The sequence below is a fragment of the Macaca thibetana genome, chromosome 2 (assembly GCF_024542745.1).
Source record: "Macaca thibetana thibetana isolate TM-01 chromosome 2, ASM2454274v1, whole genome shotgun sequence".
In the NCBI taxonomy this organism is placed as follows: Eukaryota; Metazoa; Chordata; class Mammalia; order Primates; family Cercopithecidae; genus Macaca; species Macaca thibetana.
The window spans coordinates 51,329,268-51,345,974 of NC_065579.1; the positions used below are offsets into that span (position 1 = coordinate 51,329,268).

General features: G+C 37.3%; 1 protein-coding gene across 1 annotated transcript in view; it reads left to right on the forward strand.

Annotated features, from left to right (window-relative positions):
• The first annotated feature begins 508 nt into the window (after positions 1 to 508).
• CPB1 (carboxypeptidase B1) overlaps positions 509 to 16,707 on the forward strand; it is a 31,840-nt gene continuing 15,641 nt past the window's right edge. Inside the window, exons 1-6 of the mRNA XM_050778183.1 lie at positions 509 to 749; positions 857 to 932; positions 7,369 to 7,493; positions 13,570 to 13,669; positions 13,758 to 13,859; positions 14,708 to 14,809. Of these exons, the coding sequence (XP_050634140.1) occupies positions 679 to 749; positions 857 to 932; positions 7,369 to 7,493; positions 13,570 to 13,669; positions 13,758 to 13,859; positions 14,708 to 14,809 (576 nt within the window). The 5' untranslated portion in view covers positions 509 to 678. The remainder of the gene's footprint in view (positions 750 to 856; positions 933 to 7,368; positions 7,494 to 13,569; positions 13,670 to 13,757; positions 13,860 to 14,707; positions 14,810 to 16,707) is intronic.

A 16,707-nucleotide genomic window follows, 5' to 3' on the forward strand; every position in this document is an offset into this window, starting at 1 on the left:
CACTGTACTCCCACCTGGGCGACAGAGCGAGACTCTGTCTCAAAAATAATATTAACAGTAATAATGGTAATACAAACAAAAATACAGATAAATCTCAAAAACATTATCTTGAATGATAGAAGCTAGAAACAAAGGAATATATATAGTATAATCTCATTTACATTAAGTTTAATACAGGCAAAATTAATGTATAAAGCTAGAAATTAGAGTAACATTTGCCTGAGAGGAGTACAGAAATAGACTGGAAAAGTGCACAAGGGAATTTGTTAGGGTGATGAAAATGTTCTGTATCTTGTTTGAGATGTTTATTACATGGGTTTATACATTTGTCAAAATTCATCAAACTTTACACGAAAATCTGCAGAATTTATTGTATGTAATTCTCAATTCAAAATGGAAAAAAATACAAAATAGATTTTATTTAAATCTAATTTACTCCCAGGCTATTCAAGTTCTGATATCCAAATTAAATAAGTTGAATTTGAGAGTGTTTACTCTATTTCCACAGGTGTTGAGAGAGATACTCTCTCAGACTTTACACAGCTACCAAGGCAACAATGCTAGGAAAACTATTAATCAAGATATGGTAGCACCTGTTTGCAATCAGGAGAAGAAAGCAAAGAACACTCTGGATTATAAAAGCAGATGAGACCTACCCACGAGGCCTAGTCAGACACAATGTTGGCGCTCTTGGTTCTGGCAACTGTGGCCCTGGCATCTGCTCATCATGGTGGTGAGCACTTTGAAGGGTAAGTAAGCCATCTTTAATGAGCAAGTCCTTCTTCCTTGCTAGCCCCAAGATTTGGACACATCACTCAACTTAAATTTTCTGTGCTTCTACTATCTCACTATTCAGCGAGAAGGTGTTCCGTGTTAATGTTGAAGATGAAAATCACATTAACGTAATCCGCAATTTGGCCAGCACCACCCAGGTAAGTAACAATTTTGATTTGCTTCACATGTAATTTAAAATCTTAGATCGCACTGTGATTCCAACAATGGGAAAAAAATAACATGAAATATTAACTATAGCACTTTTGGTAGCAAGAAATAAAATCTTGGAAAACATTTAATGCCATAATGTCATCTATTTCTGCCTAAATTAGATTGCCATAAGCCCTGTAGCATTATAAATCCATGGTAACTTTTAAAAGAGCTGACAGAGTGACAACTGGATGAGTTGGAACTGTCACGAAGGTCACAGAACATCTAATGTGCAGTCACTTTCCTTCTAAGGCAAAAGAGAAAAATGATCAACCTGGATATTACTGAAAAACTGGGCTTTTGTCCAACTTCAAATTCATTTCCACATCCCATGTATCATCTGTCCTCTTTGATTTTCTTTCATTCCAAATCAAACAGCTTGGGTTTGCATGACCTTGATTCAGGTCCCCCTAATGATATGACATAAGGGGGAAAAAGAAGGTAAAAAGCCATGAGTGATTTTCATACTTCTCTTTTGCTTTCAAAAAACTGACATCTCTGTGCTATTTTTTTTTTATCCACTATATACGAGGTGAGAACTGACATTTTAAACTGTATATATAATGTAGCAGGAAGCTATTGCCGACCACAAATACAGTAGTTCCACTTGGGCCAATGCCATTTTTTCATAAATATATAAACTAAAATAATCTGCTAGCTTATACACACACACACACACACACACACACACACACATACACATGTATAGTCATTCTGTAGCTTTTAAGGCCTAGAGGAAGGAAGAAGAAGGTGGATAGTGTCATAATCACAGGCTCAGAAGTTCAGAATTGAAAGAAATATAAACTCATCTATTCTGGCGATTCACTCAAATCCAGAATTTCCTTCTGGGAAACAGCATCCGCAGTTGCTACCCCTGGTAAAACCTGTTTGAGTAATTCCGGGAATAGTTCGTTTACTACTTTTTGGAATAGCCCACTTGCCTTGCAAATCATTCCAACTGTTTGCTTCCTTATTCTGAGCTGAAAACTTCTTTCTCTAACTTTGACCTGTTGGGCTTAGCTGAGCCAAATATCATGTTACCTCTAAGATTTATCTTTTTCAGGCTTTCTGTAATTTTTCTTAAAACTGGTTTACAGACTCTTGATCATTCTGCTCACCTCTAGATACAGCTCAGTCTTTCTGTCTACATTTCTTTTTTTAAATGTAGTTACCAGAATTGACAATGGACCTCCAGGTGTGCTCTGATTAATACATACTACAGGGCCGTTGCTTGCCTTCATTTGTAAAGCAGACATTTATTAATGGTGCCTAAGATTCCTTTTAGCATCTTGGGCAGTCATAGAACACTATAAGCTTATATTAAACCTGTGTTCAATCAAAACCATTAGGTAAATTTTTTTTCCTCACATGAATCACCCTCGAACAGGGTATCCCTCCTTCTGTGCTTACCTAATTGACTTTTTTCACCTATATGTAGCATTTTAGATTTACACTTTTAAGATTTATCGTGATAGCTGTTTTCAGCATGTTGAGATCTTTTAGGAGACTAATTCAGTCATCCAGGGCAATAATTCTTCCCCCTAACTTTGTATCTCCAGCGAGTTTGATAATCATGCCTGTTCAACTTTTATCCTTGTCACTGATAAAAGAAAATATTAAGTAGGTCAGGAGTCACTGAATTAGAGGCCTTCTTCATGTTTCACTCATTCAGTACATATTTATCATGAATCTCCAATGTACCAGACATAATGTTAAGCACTGAAGTGATTCGTTAACCTAGTCTCCTTGCATGAGTTTACTCAACTACCCAAACTAGTGGGGTGTTACCTAGGGGTAACTCTGCCTGACGCTTTCTGGTTTATAAAGAAAGATATCAATGCAGAGACTTCATCAAATACTTTACTAAGATCAAGATTCAACATTCTACCAAGTTAGTGCTGTCATCCAAAAATAACGTGAAGTTAATTGGGCCTGACTTATTCTTGCTTTAAACTATACTGACTCCCAGAGACCACAGCTTCCTTTTCTCAGCATTCACAATCCATCTGCTTCCAGTTTACTCTGCAGCTTTGCCAGAATCCATGCCAGGCCCCAGCAGCTCCTGCTTCTGGGCTTCACCTGTTTTCTTGTCTATAAAATCTAAAACTTGCTCCCTCTACTCCCCAGTGAGCCCTTCAAGCTCTGATTCTTCCAAGATTGCTGAGAAAGTTCTGCAATCACATCTGCAGTATTTTTTTTTAATTATCTAAAATTCAGCATTTCATAGTGGTCAAGAGCAGAGAGTCTGGACTCAGACTGCCTGGGTTCAGTTCCTAGCCCTACTACTTGTTAGTCAAACTTGGACACCTCTCTGGGTCTCAACTTCCTCATTTGTAAAATGAAGACGATAATACTATTTTATGTAGGGGATTGTTGTGAGATGTAAATGAATTAATATAGGTAAAGCACTTAGAACTTAAATAGTAAGAACTACATGTGTTTGCTGCTATTACTATCATTAGGTCTGAAATTTTGAATACAATTTATATGGCTGGTATAATCAATCACCTATGTCCTCATCTACCTTGGGCCTCAATGTTCTCTTTCCAAAGAAGGTATTTCTGCTTAAATCATAACATGAAAAACTCTTTACTTATCCTTGTGGTAATTTCATCTCTCAGTAGTAATCGAATAAACAAGGGATAGTGTAACTCTCTCTTGGAAAACACAGAAGCCAAAAAAGAGTTAAATAGGGCTTCTTTCTTTCCTCTGGCTGCAGACATCATGCTTTAGCTCCAAGCAGTTGGACCCAACATATTTCTTCTTTATTCTTTTATTTTCAACATGATTGAAATGAGATTTTATTCTCCTTAGCAATTATGGGAACAGCATATTCTGGTCTGTAGCCTTCCTGATAAGATCATTACAAGGGCATCCAGTCTTTGTATTCATCCTTGGCCATGTGTCCTTCCTCTCAGCTTTTGAACATGTCCTTTTAAATGCTGAATATATTGGACAGATTTGTAACCACACTGTACTCCAGTAGCCCCTCTTTTCTCATCTATAATTGAATAGTAAGGATTTTATTTTATCTCCTCACAATCAGGGTTGTACTTTTTCCTTTATTGGAGGCATTCACTGTAAAACCTATTCACTTTTCTCTGGACTGTCTTGAAGTCTGTGTTTCTCAAATTTAAGGTGCATTTTTCTCTATACCTAGAGTAACATGGTTACTGTCTTCCAATGTTCTTGTCATTCCTACTGTACCGGTAAGTTCCTCCCTGCTGTCTGGAATTGGGCCTTGAGTAGAAGTTGCTTTCTTTTCCAACAAAAAAGGAAAATTTCACCAAGATAAATGAAAAGCCTATCAGATGTTTGACTTATAGTCAAATGCAACATGAAGAAACAAATTCATGCAAATTTCTGAAGAAACAAAGATCCCCAACACCAATATTTATATTTTTATTGGCCAATCTTATTCCCAGAAAAATTTCAGGTTGGCATGCTACTTTATCTTGCTTTTGGTCTAGCTTTCCGAGCTATTTTAGGAAGGATTCTTTAGTTGTTAGGCAGCCGACTGATTAAATTAATATAATGCTATCATTTAAAGATATCTCTTAATCATCCAATAAATGTTCTGTATGGTTCTTTGTCACATTTATAATTTTATAACTTCAGTTTTCTAACTTCATAATGTATAGTTTAATTCCCTACATCTACATCCTATATTTTACTCCATGTTTATATTTCAGACATACATCTCATTCACAAGGTCTTAGTAATTTCTGAAATTTATCACCTTATGTTATTACTTTGACTTTAATACCTGTATTCATATTTGGTGCACAGGTAAACACCTGTGAGACTATAGCATCGCTCCTGATTTCCAGCCATGTTTCTCCTAGGAAGTACCAGAGACTAACTCCAGTATAGGGGGTCTGTGTCACACATGCGGCACTCCAGAGAGTTCTATGTTGACAGATTTGCTAACTAGTTTTCTCCATATCAAACTGAAATTTTTAAGAAACCTCAGGTTAGGTCTGTAAGTTTCTGTCAAACATATTTATGAGATTTATTTGCCCCCTCTTAAAGAATCCGTAATGCTCATACCGTAATCTTAAAAGTAACACTTTCTCTACATATATACATATACTCTTCTAATACTTGGCAGAGCTAGGACCAATGGGTAAGAGCTTAGGAGGATACAGATGGCAATTTTCAGTTTGATATTAGAAAGACAACCATTTATAATCAATTAAGCTGTTCTGAAGCGGCACTAGATATACACAAGGTTCTGCTAGAACCACCACCAAGAACATCATGCAGGCATTTGATGCTTTGAGTGGAAAGCTGGCATCTTAATATAGGCTCTTCCAAAGTAGACCCCGAGACAAAGATTCAAGGGAAAGAATTTTGTCTGGGAAGCGCAGGGAGCCCTGGTAAAGAAGTGGGGAGTGCTACATAGAAGTAAAGGCAGCCAACAAAGGAAACGGTGTTAAGCCAGCTACCAGAGGACAACTGGAGGTAAACCCACAGGGAAACGCTAGGAATGTGTACAAACAACACACTTCAGAATTATCCCACCTAAGAGGTGAAGGAGTTGGAGTAGTTCAACATTCGCTTTTCAGGATTATTGGTTGAACCACAAAGAGTAATTTCCTTGGTGCCTCGTGTCTACCTGGAGCTGAGAATTTGACTTTTCCCAGTTCTATAGGAAAGAACCCTCAGGCACAGAGAGCAGATCTTAGCAACGGGAGTACACGGAGCACACTAAAAGGTCCCCGCAATTATGTACCAGCGGGACACTGTCAGGTCAGCTACAGATACGTGGAGGACTTTATGTGTTTTGCCAATTCTCAACCTTGTCGTCTATAATAAAGACATCCCTCCCTCTCCCACCACACCATAGAATGACAGGTGTTTATCAGGAACAAAATTCAGAGCTAAGTTTCAAAAATACGCTTTCTCTTATAATGTGCTTATCTTCATTGCCCTTCTGTCCACAATGTTGGCTAACTAGAAGTTGTCACCAGTCCCTTGCTTTCTCTGTCCTATTCTTAGCATGTCTTTATACTTCCACACTTCATTGAACCCTCTCATCCTTGAGTCACTAGGTCACCTTCTACAGCCAATCCTTATCCAAACATTGATACTCTCTCCTTTCAATCCCTTTGTGACACTCACCTCACCTCATGCTTTTTTCTTCTGGAATGCCAGTATCCCTGCCTCCCATGGCCCTGACATTCCTTATGGGCCTGCTTCATGACTCACCACCTCTAAATATCTACAGTGGTTTGAAGCTTGCCAGGACAGAATATAGGTTACTGGGAGCCCCACAAGTGTATCTGAAACTGAGATGTCTTATAGTATTACCTCGTCAGTTTCTGCTGCACAGCCTCTAAGTCTGCGCAGACTCCCTTCCAAGTTTCCAAGCAGTGGTCCTAAATATCACCATCAGACACATTTCTAGCCCCAAAGCAATGTGCAAACATCTGAACAGAGATTGGCTGAGACACAGGGACAAAGAAAGACCCAACGTCAGGCTGACCTCAGACTTCTAGGCTTCCACTTAGCACAAGCAAGGAAGAGAAAAACAGACACCTACAAGACGCAGTATGTTTTAGTTAATATTTTTCCACTGAAAAGTGATACTTAAAACCACACATCCACAGATTTTTTTAAAAATGCTGTTTTGGGCTTCATATTCTCTAACGTCTCCCCTATAAAGACAAAGGCCATGTTTGATTTGCCCACTAATGTATTCCTAGTCTCAGACACAGAGCCTAGCATATCATAGGTTCTCAACAATAGTTGATGAGTAACAAAATAAATGAAAATGTCGGTACATGACTGGATCCCCAAGAGCAATTTGTTTCCAGCCACAGTGCCAATATACCCATTGTGAAAAGATATCATTTTTCTTCCTGATGTATCCACCAGAGGTCAGGGATGCTCCTGGTTCCGCATATTACTGTGACTTGCACAGAATTGAGTTCCAAGAAAAACGCATAAGTCCATTAAAAAGTAAAATAGCTTTACATTTCTCCATTAATTTTTGTAGTTCTAGTTAATTCATCATTCATCTAACACATAGATCCATTACCACAACACTACTACCCCAATAAGCTAGTGATCCAGAAAATCAATAAATAGAAAAGAACAGTTACAGAATACAACTAACTAGCATTATGGGAAATGATTATATGTTTTTTCATGTTCATTGATAATCAATCAAGGTTATACATGTATTTGTAAACAGTTTTATCAACATCTAACTGCTTGGTTCCAACCCTTGTTCACTCAAAGGAAATATTTTCAACAAATTTCATGAATGATTTGATTTTGAAAATAACTCAATTGAGTAGAGCAATAACATGCTCACAGATGATCATTCACCCATTGAATTATAGGTATCCAATATAGTTTATCTTGCCCTTTATTCAGATTGACTTCTGGAAGCCAGATTCTGTCACACAAATCAAACCTCACAGTACAGTTGACTTCCGTGTTAAAGCAGAAGATATTGTCACTGTGGAGAATGTTCTAAAGCAGAATGAACTACAACACGAGTAAGTTTATGTTTTATAAATATTAAAATTCTCTCCCATGCATGCTTTCATCTGAGCCTTTGAATAACTCTGGGAGGGTAGAAATGAGACCAAGACCATGCCTTCCCCAGGACCCCACAAATAGGTAACAGCAGAGCTGGCCCTGGATTCCAAGTCTTAAGACTTCAGTTCTGATGGATTTTGTGTTTAGCTATTGCTCTAATGAAAATGGTTTTTATTCTTGAATCCCAAGTCTTCTGCCAGATATCTGACTTGGTCCATTTTACAAGCAATGTATAGAGTACAGGCCTAACCAATGGATACTCTATTCTCAGCCAGACATAGTTTTAACCCCAAATCTTATCAGCTCTTCTTTCCAGGGTATTAGCCAGACCTATTGTGAGCTATGAGGGCTATTTATGCATTTTTAGCATAAGGATAAGTATAGAGTCAGTCTGAATGACCCTTCTGTCCTTTTTTCTCTAAAGTCCCACCACTATGATTAATGGTAGGAGAAGGCATGGAAAGAAAGATGCAAAGAAAAGACTAGAGTAGTTGGCTAAGCTGATCCTGTCTCCCTCACTGAATACCACTTTGGTTCATCTAGGTCTTTCATGACAAGAATGTCTTCCTAAGTAAAGGCAATTGTCCATTTGCTGATCCAACAAATCAATATTGAATGTCTACATGTATCAAGTTCCAATAAGGACAGATATGGCCTCACATCCTTTAGGGGAAAACAGACTTTAAATAAGGAATTGTGGTAGTATTTAATAGATGGTAAGAAGAGTAAAGAGCTGGAGTTCAGAAGAATAGACCAAGTCTAGGGGTCAGGGAGGGCTGTCCTAGGAAATGATTCTTCAGCTGAGAACTGAAAGATGAGTAGGAGTTGATTAGCCAGACAAAGACGAGGAAAAAAACCATACTTTAGGCGGAGAACAGACCATATGCTAGGGCTTAGAAGCGTGAGAGACCATGCTAACCCAGGACATTTGCATAAGAGGGAAGGAAGAAACAAGGTCTCTAGTACAAAGCAGAGGTCCTCTTCCAGTGGGTGGATTAGGCAGGAACAAAGACAAAGTCTTGGGCTCTGGTCCTGAACATTCGAATGTTTATCCAGCAATCCCCCATCACAAACTCAAGTCTTCATTATGTTTTGGAAAAATGTAACCTATATAATTTTAACAGAAATTTTTCTTGTTTTTCACATCGTAAAAATGTAAAAGAATAGTATCTGTGCCGGTAAAGATGTCAGAATTGTCACCTATAAAATCTGCACCTCCATTAGAGAAGTGGTGTAGCATAGTGCAACAAGTAAAGGCTTTGGGGAAAAAACAGACCAGATTCTAATCCTGGCTTTGCACATTGCTGTGTGGTTGTGGGTAATTTGCTCAACCTTTCTGAGCTTCAGCTTTCTTATCCATAAAATGAAGACATAATGCCTCTTTCAAAGGGCTGTTGTAAAAATAAAACAAAACAATACATAAATAAATTACAACTGGTATTATATTGCTGAGAATGCTACTATGGTTTACTGTTGTACAAAGAGGGAGATTATACATTTTTTAAGAGTCTACAGAAACTGCTATGTTTAACCCCATTATCATGCCTCACAAAGCTTAGTTATGTGCTTTCTGCCTGAGGGAAGTGTCAAAATGTGACCTTAAGAATTGACTGTCTTTTTACAACACAGATATAATCTAGTAAGTCTCAAAATGTGATTAAGACTCATGTCTATAACATTTTGCTCTTTTTATTATACTGAAAAGGACATCTAAAATTCTAGTCCTTGGAGCCTTCAGAAGCATTCAAAAAGATCAGTTTCTTTGTAATTCTTTAAGAAAAACAAAGATCAGTGACCATAGATTAACTCTAGCTACCTGAATGATGTCTTAATTCTACCCTTATCACAAAACAGTAAAATGGTTTCTGATAGAATTTCAATCTCTATTTATAATCGGATAGAAAATTCCCTTTCCTTTTTAGTGGTGAACTTTTTGGGAATTGTGTATGAATGTTGTCTCATCTAGAACATAGGACATCCCCTGAGGGCTAAGAGCTTGTTAATTTTTGCTTCTCTGTTCACTGCTTAGCACATTTGTAGCATATAATTTTTGAAATATTAAATAATAATGAGTCCCTGGAAATCCTGGAGAAGCATACCAGCAATATCCTTGCTGGGGTTGCAAACAGTCCCTGTGCATCCCATTATTACCTCATATGGTAACTAACTTGCATTTAGACGATTTCCTGCTGGCAAAAATTTGCAGTAGTGTTTGTATATAACAAGAACCATCCGCTGCACACAAGTTCTACCAAAATAACTTCTCAGATTTTTCAGTGTTTCCAACCCTCTTCACCAAGACCTGTATTATTTGGCAGCTTTAATCAGATCCTAAATTATCATAGGAAAAAAATCAAAATGTGTGCAAAAGAAAGATAACTGTAGTTTTAAATGCCAAAGTTTCACCCTTAGTAACAGAAAGACTAGAAATCAGATAGTGTAAATTTCCAACTTATGGTTATGAAGCTAAGTTGACAGAACCTTTAGGTGGCCTGCCCTCCATGGAATTCCTTGCTACAGACTGTAGAAAGATTGCCTTTGCCCTACTTGATCCAGGGAGACTGACTGTTGCTCAAACATATATCAGCATTTTTCTGCATATTTCAGAGGTATACAGGAAGGTGTCCTAGGATAGCAATAGGCACGTAGTAATGTTCTTTAATAGCAGTAGGCACAAAATCCAGGTACTGATCAAATATTCCATTTTCCAGACATCTGAAAGGGGGATAAAACTGAGTCATGTCTTTCTTTACTTCTCAGACATTGCATTCCTTGCTTTTTTGGGAGTCCCAGTTATCTAATTTGCTTGCGTGTTTAAAAAAAGAAAAAAAAAAAAGGAGAAGTTAGATGGCACTATAAAACGAGCATATAAAAGTATAAAACACTATACATGCTTCTCTATTTTGGAGCTGTGAGGCATTGTTTTAATCTTCTAGAATGGAAGCTCATTATTTAGTAATAATATTTTGTAATATAGCTAAAGTAGTACTTTGTCCTAAATCTAATAAAATCAAATAACCACAGGACTGGGAAGGATTATTTGAGGTCAGTCCCCCACCTTCAAGCAAAAGTCAGCACCACATTTCAACCGCACTCTGATGCTCTTTTGCAAGTTACTAGAGGATATTTTTACTCTTGGGTGTCATCTTCAATTTAACTAACTGGTTTTTTATGCTTCTTTGTCCTGGATATTGATGAAAATGTTTAATATTTAACATAGTAATAACTCCAACAGAATGTCTCTTAGTACCAAACGAAATGCCAGCCCCCACACAGTCACCGATCCTCCTAAATAATTTAAACTCAGCCGGTCGCGGTGGCTCACGCCTGTAATCCCAGCACCTTCGGAGGCCGAGGCAGGTGGATCATGAGGTCAGGAGATCAAGACCATCCTGGCTAACACAGTGAAACCCCGTGTCTACTAAAAATACAACAAATTAGCCAGGTGCGGTGGCGGGTGCCTGTAGTCCCAGCTACTTGGGAGGCTGAGGCAAGAGAATGGCGTGAACTTGGGAAGCGGAGCTTGCAGTGAGCCGTGATTGCACCACTGCACGCCAGCCTGGGTGACAGAACGAGACTCCATCTCAAAAATAAATAAATAAATAAATAATTTGAACTAAAGGGTTGGGTACAGGTAAGAGGATAGCAATATGTCTGGAAGCTTTGAAATGAAAGAGGATGTCATTTTCTGGTTCCTCTTGGATTTTTTTTTTTTTCATTCCGAGAAGCTCATCCTTACTAGGTAAGATTTGTTCTTTCACATTATGATATCGAGACATAATTGTCTTCTTAGCAGTTTCTGTCGGTTGATTTTTTGTTGTCGTTGTTTCCAGGTTTTTGTCTTGCTTGGCTTGCTTTGTTTGGGTTTGGTTAGTCTGTTTTTAGTTTTTTGTTATCCTTGAATATCATTTTCCTGAACTATCTATTTTTTAGTTTTCCTCCACGTTTTCCTGAGTTATGACAGTGGTAACTGACAAATTTTTATTTTTTTCATAAACTTGGAAGACATGTATGTAAATGACTAAGGCTTATGGATTGGAATCAAGCCACAGCATTTTGGAATTGAAAAGGATGTTGAATATTTACTAATCAAATGACCCCATTCTAAAACTTATGACATTAAGGTCCAGGGATCAGATGACTTTTCTAAAGCCAATTTATGAGTTGGGCAAAACTATGACCTTGATCTTTTGATTCCTTATTCATGATTCCTTCTACTTCCACCCTATTCCTTAACAATTCAATTGGGGTAGTGAATGTAATTGGGGTAGTGAATATAGTGCTGACTAAAATCACTGTTCCTAACTATAGCAGACTGACTGACGTTCCCCAAAAAACTCTATATCCTAATCCCCAGAACATCTGAATATGTCATGTTTATCACAAAGAGGAATTAAGGTTATAGATGGAATTAAGGTTCCTAATCTGCTGATGTTAAAATAGGGAGATTATTCTGGATTGTCCTATAGGTCCACTGTAATCATGGATCTTTAAAGTGAAAGAGAGAGGGAAAAGAGGTCACAGTGATTGGACGTGAGGACTTTATCTGCTGTTGGAGCCTTGAAAGTGGAGAAAAGGGTATGGCCAAGGAATGCAGGTGACCTCTCAGAACGAGAAAGGGCAAAGAATTAGATTCTCCCCTAGAGCTTCCCTCTTGATACCTCTTTTTTAGCCACACCTCATTTTTATCCCAGTGAGACTTATGTTGGAATTCTAACCTACAGAAGTATAAAATAATAAATTCTATATATTTTAAACCACTAAGTCTGTGGCAACTGACAGCAGCCATAGAAAACTAATACACTCACAAAGCATTGGCAGCTGTTCAATAGAAAATGATTTTCCATGGAATAACTTCTAAAATCTGCATTTTTTCCTTTTTAATTACTACCTTAAGACAGTTAAGACCTTAAGAAAGTGTTTGTCTTTTGCTAGGAAACAGATCCCGTTTAGTATTAATTTATTACACTTTCCAAAAACAGACGCAAGTTCATACCCAAGTTCACCAGTTGAAGGAGTGACCAGGAGGAAGGTTCAGAGGATGTCCCTGACATACTTCATCAGAATGTCCTTGGGGCAGCCAGAGGAGAAGCAGACTTTTGATGTGTGTCTGCAATTCTCTGTATGTCAGATAAAATCATTTCAAGGTTTAACTGGATAATAGAAATTTCTGCAAAGTGGCCTCTGTCTGTAATATTCACAGTACTGTGATCAAGGATACTAATGATCATAAACTTTTCTCTCTTCCAAGCATACTTTTCACTCAAAGTAGAAAGGGAAGTGAAGTCACACACACACACACATCTTCAGACTGGCCTCATAATGGAAACTATCACCTGAACAATTCATTTATCTAAACAGGTAGGCCTCAAAGGTTTCTGTTACCACTTTTCATATTACCTTGCTACAGAGCCATTATTAGATTACTTAGACCACCCAAAAGACAAGCAAATAGAAACTAGTTCTTTAAACCCATTCTTCTTTTACCTAGTAAATCTTCAGCTTGTTAATATTTCTGAATTTCCAGACAAGATATTTTTCTCAGAACCTAGAGACAGTTCCAAAGTGACAACTCCTCCCATTTACCCAGAATTGAGTAGCTCTCTGGAACACAAGACTTTTAGTTCTAAATTCAGAAAAGTCCTGAGGAAGAAAGACCATAGATAGGCTTCGAGTACATACTGTTGTGTGGAAACCCAAGGCCCTGACCCAAAATGTCCCAGGTACCACGGGCAACCATTTTCCAAGTTTAAGGTTCACAGATAGTCAAATACCTGAGGTTTGGGCTGAGGAAGTTCCTATTTTGCTTGCACTCTCCAGTATCCTTCTTCGTGACTTACTCACTCTTTACGATCAGTAACAGAATCTCCCTGGAGCAGCTGAAGGTCATCAGGAAGAACCAGAGGACGACATGAGAATTTATGGAGAGTGCACTGTGCCATCTGCTAAAGCAGCGGCTCTGGGGCTTTATGTGTGTTCACTGGGGAAAAATACACTTATGTTCATAGGAACACCCACTTTGGTTCGTTGCAGGGTACTGATAAGCAACCTGAGAAATGTGGTGGAGGCTCAGTTTGATAGCCGGGTTCGTGCAACAGGACACAGTTATGTGAAGTACAACAAGTGGGAAACGGTATGATGCGCACATGATTTAGACAGATATTACTTTGGGAATTGAACCAAGAATGCCACACTGATCTACAAATGATTCCATTTGGTAGATAGAGGCTTGGACTCAACAAGTCGCCACTGAGAATCCAGCCCTCATCTCTCGCAGTGTTATCGGAACCACATTTGAGGGACGTGATATTTACCTCCTCAAGGTAATCATTTTTAACCATGACCTTGCCATGTCTGAGGGCTTTAAATCAATGAATTCTAACATATGAACATCTGTTTCACAGACATGCTTATCCCAAACATTGTTATAACTCTTTCCTGCCTACAACCCCGAGGGAACCAGATTCCCCAGCTTCTTTTATCATATGTGGATTTTTAAATCATTATTTTGATTTATTCAAAAGGAAAAATGCAATAAAATAAGAGAAGACCTATAAATTTAACCACATTCCTGTAAGCAATGTAAATGATTATCTACCTTGATGAAATTCTTCTTTCCCAGCTGTCGTTTGCAAATCCATTTGCTAAAGAGGTTCATAAACTTCATGTCTATCAGACAACATTACAAAGCATATCAACAATTTGTTTCTGTCATTTTCTAACACCATTTTTGTCATGTAATTCTAATGAAGGAAATAAAAAGACAAGGAATAAGTGAGAGAGTAGTAAAAATTCTTACAAGATTAGCAATAATCATGATTACTTCTAATTACTCATCCAGTTGTCTTGGTCATGTCACCTAATAACAGTAGCTGAAAATAACCTCCACATGAGTACAATTAAGCAGGGTAATCAAGCATCATCTGAAAATATGAGCTTGTCAAGCTTAATAAAAGTAATAAACAGCCATATAAGCTTTCAGCTCAAACATTGTGAGTCTAGAAGCGAGAACATACTGTGTTAGTATTATATTTTAATTTAATCATGGGATCCAGCTCTTGCTGCTGTTGGGTTTCACTTGTTGAGTCTCAAGCCCAGACAGGTAGTGGAGGTTAACCCCTGAATGTCCTATGATGAATCATGGTTTTCCTTTTCCTTTTGTTTGCAATAGGTTGGCAAAGCTGGACAAAATAAGCCTGCCATTTTCATAGACTGTGGTTTCCATGCCAGAGAGTGGATTTCTCCTGCATTTTGCCAGTGGTTTGTAAGAGAGGTCAGTGTGTAGAGTGGTTTTTGGCAAAGAGAAATGTATGTTTTAATTTTCAATTAATTCCTTAAAACCTAGAGAGAATAATAACACAGAAAAAAATCCACAATTACAAGTTCCCAATTTTGGAAACTAGTTTCAACTTCCACCAACAGACCTTTATAAGGCAAGATTTTAAACAGAAAATTCTATTTATGGGCCAGGTGCAGTGGTTCATGCCTATAACCCTAGCACTTTGGGAGGCCGAGACAGCTGGATTGCTTGGGCCCAGGAATTGGAGACCAGCCTGCGCAACATGGTGAAACCTCATCTCCAAAAAAAAAACAAAAAAAAATTGTATTTATTTGAATTTCATTCATCTGAACTTTCTCACCCACATTTGGTAGAGAGTCCAACAGCTAGTATAGTGGTTGGTCATGTAAAACCTAATGGTTGTGGTTAAACCAATTGGATCATTATCTCCTGGCTAATAATAATTGTTTATTTCAGAAGAAAAGAAAACAGTGCATAGTAGTCCTTACTCTAAATGATACTGTTTTTCATGCCTTATCATTCTAGTAACAAGATATATGTATAAGCCTTTTAAAAACAAGTTTTAAAATATGCATAAGTCTGTACTGATATGCATAGACGATTCAATAAATAAAAGAGAGGCAAAGAACAACTCCTTCTTGCAGAAGAATTACAACTAATATATGTACAAAGAATGAGCAAAACATAAAATCATCACTAGAACACCACAGCAATAATCATGTCAGGCAAATCCACGATGTATATAAAATTAGTGGGTAAAAGTTTAGGGAGAAACAGGATATTTGCACAGTCTCAAAGTTATCTCCTCCCAAAAATGTATTCATTATAAAGGGAAGACTTACAGTGGATAAACCTAGCAGAAGGAACTACCTTAACAAGTGATCAAGGTTGACATCACCAGTAATAAATAAGACATATCAATATCATGTACCTTCAGATATTATTCAGTGAAAAGACATATCACATGGTGATATGTGGCATTCTTCCTTAAAATAAGTGACCTCCCTTCAATCATAAACAAAATTTAATTTTGAAAAATAATTTAGACAAACTCAAAGTAAGGGGCATTCTGCAAAATAACCTGACCAGAACTCTTCAACAGTATTAAAGTCATAAAACACAAAAAGACTGAAGACCTGTCACAGATCAGAGGAGACAATGGAGACAAGACAAATAAAGGCAATGTAGGATCCCAGATTGGAAACGAGAATGGAAAAAGGATATTAGTGGATAAACTTGTGAAATCTGAATAAAGTCTATAAATTAGTTTATAGTATTGTATCACTGTTAATTTCTTCACTTTGAAAATTATACCATGGGTATGTAAGATGGTAACATTCAGGAAGCTGGATGACAGGTATATGGGAACTACTTTTGCAATTCTTCTGTAAGTCTAAAATTATTTCAAATTTAAAAGTTGAAAACATTGAAGTGCTTTAAATGTGTAAGAATATTATCATATACAACATAATTTTTGTGTGAAGCACTTCCGTATATATTTGTTATATAGTCTTGGTTTCTAGACATTATGTATCAGATTGGCATCACTTAGCTTCACTATGTAGCTCACCGTCTGCCTTTTAGAAGAGGATAACTGGACCTTAGAATGAAATTTTACTATTTTTCCAATTTGCAGATCATTAAAAGAACATGATTGTATAGCTCCTGTAACCTAAAAAGCACATGCTTGATCATGTAATATTGTAATTAATTTATATATATATAAAAAATTACTAATAGTATATAAAAACTGTTCACACATAGAAGTCTAATCTATTTTAAAGTTTATTCAAGTAAGCCTAGGGAAGGGTTGAATTTAAGTTTAGTATGATGCTGGATCAGAGGGACCATGACTAAGGGAACTTATTAAA